The sequence below is a fragment of the Rhagoletis zephyria genome, unplaced genomic scaffold (genome assembly GCF_001687245.7).
Source record: "Rhagoletis zephyria isolate East Lansing unplaced genomic scaffold, Rhagoletis_zephyria_1.1 Rzeph_scaffold_15560, whole genome shotgun sequence".
Lineage (NCBI taxonomy): Eukaryota > Metazoa > Arthropoda > Insecta > Diptera > Tephritidae > Rhagoletis > Rhagoletis zephyria.
The window spans coordinates 4,311-12,841 of NW_016172627.1; the positions used below are offsets into that span (position 1 = coordinate 4,311).

The 8,531-nt window shown below is 31.0% G+C and overlaps 1 protein-coding gene across 2 annotated transcripts; it reads right to left on the minus strand.

Moving 5' to 3' along the window:
* Positions 1–892: 892 nt before the first annotated feature.
* Positions 893–3,400, minus strand: LOC108379089 (uncharacterized). Of its 2 annotated transcripts, XM_017635409.1 has the most exons (4): positions 2,427–3,400; positions 1,520–1,629; positions 1,417–1,449; positions 893–1,341 (listed from the first exon to the last, which is right to left on the minus strand). In XM_017635409.1, exons 2-4 carry the CDS (start codon positions 1,571–1,573, stop codon positions 1,000–1,002), a joined length of 429 nt encoding a protein of 142 aa, XP_017490898.1. In that variant the 5' UTR covers positions 1,574–1,629; positions 2,427–3,400; the 3' UTR covers positions 893–999. The 2 variants fall into 2 exon arrangements, with proteins under 2 accessions (XP_017490898.1, XP_017490897.1); XM_017635408.1 differs by lacking the exon at positions 2,427–3,400 and having other exon boundaries at positions 1,520–1,742.
* Between the last annotated feature and the right edge of the window lie 5,131 nt (positions 3,401–8,531).

An 8,531-nucleotide genomic window follows, 5' to 3' on the forward strand; every position in this document is an offset into this window, starting at 1 on the left:
AACTTAATCAGTAGCACTTTTAAAAAATTTGCCTTATTTGAAAAAATGGCACAGTCCATTTGACAGCTGTCAATAGTCAAAGTTTTAATTTGAAATAAAATGCGTGTGACTAGCGTGCCTGAAAACCCAACTAATGGTATTTTCAAAAAGATTTTATTAGTTTTAGATAAATATCCAGTTGATTTGATTGCTTTTAACTGTCAAACTATAAATTTTATGACATTTTGGGAGTTAGCATTACAAAAATACTACGATCCTGCAGTTTTACTATAACAGCAATAGCCCTTCTAATTTTTCGCGTTAAATATGGCTTTTCGGAACACTGTGCGCCTCAGCCACGGTTAGATATTAACCGATTTCAAAATAAGAAACTAGGGTCACCTTATTTTCGATATTATTCAGTCTTGGAGGTGGCAGCGGGACATATCCTTACCTCAAAATCCAGTTTCATACTAAAGTCGAAATATTACTAACTATAATGCTAATACAACTAAAAAATAACTGCTACACAGTGTACAAAATGCATCCGGAGCTAAATAACTTAATTTTCTATAAAATTTTTTTTTTTTTAATCGAAAATTAACTAAAATGTTAGATCCATATTAAGGTAACGATATGTATGTAAATAACATATGTACATAGCTATGTTTCTATATAGTCGATTTTCAGAACCGGTTATTTCCTGCATTGATAAGATGCTCTGAATTCTATACAGCGCATCAAATCAACTTAAAATAAACGCTGGCTTTCCTGAAGTACAACAATAACAACACTTATGCATGCGAGCACTGATTGATTTCTAATCTGTGTCGTATTTCAGCGAATTTCATTTAAAAGTTTAGAACTTACCACCTAGTAATATATTTTTTCCTATGTAAACTCCTATCAGTAGTTAATTTTTGCATCAATTGCGAGCTTAAATTTATTTTACCGCGTTTTTGCCATAAAAATTATTGCTCATACAAGAATTGTTATATTTCCACTTTGTTAAGCGCAAATTCAGTCTTCATCTTCTTCCGAACATCTCTTTGGTGCATGAAAGAAACGCTCTGGCAAGGGAAAGCTACTGCTAATCAATTGTATTCGAACTCTATCAGTGGTGCAAGGCTGGTCTACTTCCTCAGATGACAATTGAGCTACGTAAACACCAGATTCATCTTCTTTTTGCCCCAATATAGTCGGCATTAAATGGGAAATCAAATCTTCTTTGAATTGTCGTACACCTGGTGTATCGGGTATCAATGACTGTGTAGTTTTTGGTAGGACTTGCTCAATGATTTCGTCTTTTGTAGGTGGTATGGGTGTGGTGGTTGCTTCCGTAGGTTGGGTAACTTTTGAGATCTGCAAGATAAAATTACATACGTGCAGATATATGTGAATTTGTAATTATAATTGTTATTTTAAATATCTACATACATGTAAACGAGCTTCCGCACCCATCCAGATTAGCTAATACAAGGAGACAAATAAAACTCTGAGTTCTGTTTAAGTTGATTATTGTTTAGTTAAAAAAACTTACATGCGGTGATAGAAATACGCTCAATAATAAAAACACTTTCCAATAATTGTCCATTTCTGCCTAACACCTTCCTTTTTATTTGCTGTATACAAAGCAACTGAAGCTGCAAACTATTAGAATGCAATTTTATAGCAGTAAAATTATCAACTAAAATTGTTTATATTAATCGGTTCGTATTGCACCTCACTACATATATACATCTATACAGTGACTCAAAACAAGGGACCACGTGTTAATTTATTTTTTAAATATTCGTAATGTTTTTGAGCTAAATTTTTTGTTGGCATTTTTCTATAAAAATACCATCCAAGCTTTAACCAAAAACATATAAACCGCAGTTTCAAACTTTTTACAAAATTTTGAAAAATTCAACAAATTTTCATAAAAATTTTAACTTTTTAATCTGAGATTTTAGAACATCTTTAGGAATGCAGTTTTATTTAAAGCCCATAAAATTTTAGTCCAATTAAGTGCAAGTTTCAACTGACTAAAAAATTGCGTTGATTTTTGATTTTTTTTTAGACTGCTTTTCCATTTTTTTTTTTTATATAACAAGTGAAATTTACAAAAACTGGCGTTAATTTTTCGAAAGTTTGTTGCTTACGGTCCCCCCCATTTTATTTCACAATAAATTTATGCTTATATGGAAAAAAGTTTAAAAATCCGTCTAAAAAACTTCTTAAAAGTCAACGCAATTAGACAAAAAATTTTATGGGCTATAAAACTGCATACCCAAAAATGTTCTAAAAATTCAGATTAATAAGTTGAAATTTTGACGCAAATTTTTTGAATTAAAAAATTAAATATTTTATAAAGTTTGACCGTTATTTTTATAGAAAAACAACACGTGGTCATTTATTTGAGTCACTGTATATACATGTAAATACATAACATCAAATAAATCTACATGCGATTATCAAGAACCGGTTGATTCCCAAGCTGATAATTCCCTCTGAGTAGCAAGAAGAAACTTTATTTAGAATTAATGTAGTTTTCTAAGAATTCAGGGACGGTTGCGTGGAAATACGACAATAATCCGGCGGCTGCCCATATGGACCAACTAAAGCTTCTGTATTAAGCTTTAAAGGACGTAAATTTTTCCAATAAAAAAATATAACTTTTTAAGCACCATTTACTACATACAACAAATTGCAACTTCAATTGTGCGTACGCTCTACGTCGACCATCTTGCATCCACAAATATGACAATTTGGACAAAACAAGTAAACACAAAGTGGCGCTGTCAAGAGGCACAATGAAACCACAGCGGTGACAATGATCCAGTTTGTAGGATTATTCCAAAATGACATCCCCTTCAGATCTTCCTCATCTGCTCTATTCGCAGCGGCTAAATTCTCATTTTCATTTGGTTCAATGATAAACATATCTAAATCTCTGAGCTTCTCCTCCAGTTGCTGTGCTGCCGTGTACTAAATATACGGAATAACAAATTTAAGGCTGTGCTGTAAAACTCTTTCAGAAAATAGTTTCAAAAACTTGCCTGCAAGATTAAAAGAACGCTGTAAAGCAAACATATTTGCCAAACTAGCGCCATTTCCAATCCGCTTGACTTTCCGCTTAATTGGTGAATGTATGCAGGTAAATGTAAATAAAATTGCTTTGTAAATGTTAGAAAACTATTTGTTTATTTGAAAACTGAAGTTTTTCTTTGGCTGTGTGCCCAGCAAACAATCTGAGTCATAAATGAGTGTTTAAGGACTCATAGTTAGGAACCTTTACGCTCATAATGAGCTCATTTAAGGGTCCGAAATGAAGGTGTTTCCCTTCCTCCGAAGGTCGACTAATGTATATTAGCTTAAATTCATACACCAAATCAGCCTCAATATGAGTCATATCGTCATATCACACGGCTCATTTCAGACTTTTTTATTTTCACATTTATTTCAATATAGATTGATTAAAAGAAAAATACTGATAAAAATAAAATATTTCACACAAACAGGGGTGAAATTTTTATTATTAGAGCACGGCTGAGTAATCGTAGTCAACTTCTGTACAGTAGTAGAAAAAATTATAGCCGCAAATTTTGACAAGTTTTAAAATATTATTTTTGTTGTTATTTAATTTTGGTTAGTTTTTTATACATAGCTCATTCTTTAACAATATCCGAATAAATACAATTGTGTATTTGCCGAAATTTGGTACAAATCGTATCCCAATTTTGTGAATACCCAAATATTTTTCTTTATCCCAACCACGAAAAATGGCGGCCGCTTGTTGAAAATTTTCAAAAGAAGATTGCTGTATTGTACCAATTTTTTACAAAAAAAAATTGTCCTAATTTTTTTTATTTTGTACCAATAGCCCAATATTAAAATGCACAAATCTGTACAAATTTACTAATCGAGTGACACTGCCTTGAAAGTTTATGCAATTAAAAAAAAAAAAAAAATCAATAAATTTTCGTAAGTATTTCGAGTTTTTAATTAGATTGTGAGTATGCAGTTTTGTAGCCCATTGAATTCTAGTACAATAAAGTACAAGGTTTTTAATTTGTTGATTTTTTTTAATATTGCACAAAGTTGGAAACTTGTATTAACACGGGTTTTTTTTTAAGTAGAAACTATATTTTTATAAAAAAATACCCCAAATTAAATAACAATAAAAATAATACGTTAAAACTTGGCAAAAAGTGGTTCGACCATAATTTTTTGACCACTGTATGTATGTAGAACACCTACAAAAAAATTGTCGAACATACTTTCTATACTTTCTATGGAAGAAAATGCGTTAAAAAAAATTTCCAAAAATCAACGCGATTTTTTAACAAGTAAAAACTTGCACTTTGTTCTACTAAAATTTCATGGGCTATAGACTACATACTCAAAAAAAAAAAATTCTAAAAAATCTGATAAAAAAGTTGAAAGTTTATATGCAATTTTCTACGGTTTTTGTTAGATAATGGGCAATAATTTTATAAAAAAAAATAAGATTTATTAAATAAACGAAAAAAATGGGCAAACTTTGAAAACGTGTCGTGTCCCATTTATTTTTCCACCACTGCATTAGCTAATTTACTTTGTGTTGTTGTAAATGCATAAATAAAAACCACTTCATTATCTACTTTTCGCTCAATTTTAAAAAAAGTAGGAATTTTATTTTTGTAAAATTTTTATGTAAGTCTGAAGATTTCTTATTAATACATGGTTAGATGTCTCACGAAATATTATGCAAAATGAACATATGAAACTGAGTGATAAAAGAAAAATAATCTGAACTTACGAATGTTTTCGTACTTATGGAAAATTGATAGCATTTTCTATGATAAAAATATTACACGGTAAAACTATTGAGAGGCAGTCTGACGGTTTGTAAGTAATTTAGTTTTAAAATTCCAAACACAAACTCACAAGCAATTTTTCATTTCCAATCTCAAACAACAAGAATTGGGAACGACTTAGTTTTTTTTTATTTTCTATTTTATATGATTTTAAAATGATTGCAAACGTCAGAAAAAAAATCTTGGCCGACGAATTGAAAGAATGATTTTTCCTTGTAATTTTTAAATCATGGGGTTTTCTCTTTTAAAATCCCACTTTGGGAACACCCAAAATGTATTCAACAAAGTGTGATTGAATTTGACATTGCTCTCAGAAAAACCATCCTATAAAGTCAAATTGAAAATTGTATGAATTTTAAATCGATTGTTTATATTTTTTGGGATAATAGTACCTTAAAAGGGAGCCTACCTGAGTTGGCAATCACACCTTGGGAATACCGTTCCAAAAGTACTTGTTAAGAGAAATACACTTCATTCCCAAATGTATAATTTGGAACATTTCTTTGACTGCTCATCTACATATATGTATCAGTGTTGCCATTTTAGTCGTTTTCCGTCTAGATTTAGCCGGTTGCGATAGCAAACAGCCGGAGAAATTTCGATCTAGCCGGCAGCCGATTTGTTAGNTTCTCAAGTTACATACCTGATGTCAGTACGAATGGAAATATTATAATAGCGAGGTTTTAGTTTTTTAAACTATAATTTTATATTTTAAACGATGAAGGGATTTTCTTCATAAAATGTTTGTTATAAATGTCTTAATTTTAAGTGTGCAGTTCTATACGCAAACTTAGAAAATAAGAAATTGTTTCACTGTTAGGACACTTAAGATGCGTTTGTGTTTGGATATAGTGCCAACAAACAGAATAAATATTACATGTAGATATTAAATTTTGCCTAAATTACAAAGCATCATTTTTGCCCACTCCCAAAAGTTTAAAGTAAGGGAAAAATATATATAATATATATATTTTCAGGCACTATGTACACATATGTATTTTTTTTAACAAACTTTTTTGCTGAGAACTTATTTAAATTCCAAAAACCGAATGCCAACTTGAATTAAAGGAACCAACACTGAAGTGAGTCAAAATGAAAATAAAAGAGCACAAATTTCTATGTAAAGCAAAACTCATCTAAATGGGAGATCTGCAGTCTTTTGGCATCATATTTTATATTGGAATTGAAGGGATTTCTGAAAAATCTGACCAATTCTTTTGTGTAACTGTGATTTTGCATCCCTTGTCAACATATGGCCTCGGTTGATGTTAACGTAAGGTCGTTATTTTACTGCCTTAAAATTGAAGGGAAATTTTTACAGCGTGTTTTATGTGTATTGGTTTCTATTTGAATGTCAGAATCGGTCAGTCTGATAAGGCCTTGTAGGGAAGACAATAAGTTTGTTCGTCGAAAATCTAGCGAGAATTATCACTCAAAATATCAGATAGTAAATAATAGTAATAAATAGTTTTTTTTTCGAGTACCTTTCAAATCCTTGGAATTAACTAAATTAATTAAGTAAACAAGTATTAACTTACATTTTTCATTTTAAAATCGCTCCAGTTTGTAAATTTTTAAATTTAACGAACTTGTTTATTCAAATTATCGTCGACAAAAAATCCAACCATGTGCCACAATCATATCTTTTTCCTAATTGCAAATTCTTGCTGGCAAAATTTTTTCCGGCTCGAATTTGTAACTTCTCTCCAAGAAAAAGTCTTTTTACTCGTGATTTATTTAAATAAAACATGTGAAATTTAGTTGAAACATTTTAGCCGTTTTTAGCCGGTTTTATTTGCCAATTTAGCCGGTTCATCGAAAAAGTTCTGGCAACAGTATATTATACTCTCAGATATGATTTGTGGAACCCCAGTGATGTTGTGGTTTAAATACTCTATTTTGCGGAATCGATTCTCTCCGTTGTAACTCCACTTCTTTGCAGCCACAAATGCGCACACTTGGGCAGCATTTGTATTTAAGTATAGTTATAAGTAAAAGAGTCAATGGAATCACAGCACACAATACGGCCCAGTGTTCTCTTTTTAATGGAGATGTGGCCTTGTTCGGAGGCGCTCTCTCACTCGTACTATCCACCTGCTGCTGCTGCTTTGGGGTGCTTCCAATAGAATCATCGTTGAACTCTGCTAATGGCTGGGCTATCACGTGCTAAGAAATTTTGTTGATATTTAGTTTATTTATTTATTATTTAAAGTTAAAATTATATTTTTGAAATTTTACCTGAAGCATTGAAAATGCGCTGATTAGTAAAACTATTCTGCAATATGACGCCATACGGAATTTCGTCACACATCCACGTGCTGAGAGAAGCTTAATGCAACTGACATTATTTTGCGTTCATTGAGAGTTTTTCAGCATGAAACGTAAATGTGAGAACTTTCTTTGCCTCGCGTGTAGGTTCGTAAATACCCAGTGAGAAAATGTAATGAATTGTAATCGAAAAAAATAATCATTAAAACAGCCGTTTTCATATTCGAAAAGTGTGGCACTCATTTTGGCTTTGCCAGTAATGCAGAAATGAATGCGATTTAATAAACATTTTTTGCTTTTTTTTTTGATACATTAGAATGCTGATTGTATATTAAACAGTAGTAGAATCTAGAACTCATAAGAAATGCATTACATATTTATCACGCTTGTAATGCATTACCATTTTTCCCACTGGGTATGCATAGATATGTATGCATGTGCATATGTAGCGCAGAATGCATTTTATATATGTATGTAAGTAGGTTTTGCAAATGAGTTTATTCCAAACTTAAGCTTATATTGAAACGAGAACCAGTTTTTAGCTCACATAATTAATGTTATGCATATAAAGGGTTCTTCAATATGAGCGTGCTGAAACTGTACTGAATTGAGCATGTTCACAGTACGCCGTAATTGCTTTCGTTAATATTGAGTTACAGTTGTTGTCTTACCTTACAAAAGTAAAAAATTGTTTAAATATCTTAGTCGGTAAGAACTTATTCTACTTTTCTGAGAAAAATATGCTGAACGAACTTTGGAAAAAGAATAAATCTTTTAAACGATAGGATGGTGTAAACGCAAGCCCTTTTTAGTAACCCGTTTTAGTATTTACTTATTATATTACATACGTCTATACGTCATCACTTACATCAATTGCCAACATATTTCCTAGAAATGCAAGTTGTGCAAAAAAATGCTGTTAATACAGACAGTTGAAAATGTTTATAAGAAAAAAAAGTTGTACTACGTATGTAAGTACCTATTTTTCAAAAGTTATCTTAATTGTGTTGGAAAAATAGGGAGCGAATTTGTTATGCCTGCTGCAAGTGATAGTTTCAGTAAGACTATGGGTTCGAATGTTACAAATTACAGTAAAGTAGCTTTCAAAGCATTTATGTAATAAATTTAAAAAAGTTGCATATTTCCTTTTATTTTTGAACATTAAAGTTCTTTTTATTTCCCATAATAAAATTCTTCAGTACTCTTCTGGAGATTTTAATGCACGTTAAAGCCTAGTACAAATAGAAAATGATGGTGTGTATTACATACAGTGACTCAACCAAGTGACCAAGTTGTGATTTTTTTTAATATTCAAAATTTTATCAAGTAATTTTTTTTTGTTATTTTTCTAAAATAAATTGTCCTGGCTTAATGGATCAAAGTTTTATACTTTATACAAAAATCGTCATCAAAATTTCAAAAATCCGTCAGCAAAAAAAAAAA

What these genes read in the sequence shown, in the direction of transcription:
- LOC108379089 (XM_017635409.1), bottom strand. Translation starts at nt 1,573, where the DNA reads ATGGACAATTATTGGAAAGTGTTTTTATTATTGAGCGTATTTCTATCA. An exon ending in GCGTATTTCTATCACCGCAT is followed by an intron (nt 1,450 to 1,519) that starts GTAAGTTTTTTT and finishes TCCTTGTATTAG; the next exon opens with CTAATCTGGATGGGTGCGGA. An exon ending in GTGCGGAAGCTCGTTTACAT is followed by an intron (nt 1,342 to 1,416) that starts GTATGTAGATAT and finishes TTTATCTTGCAG; the next exon opens with ATCTCAAAAGTTACCCAACC.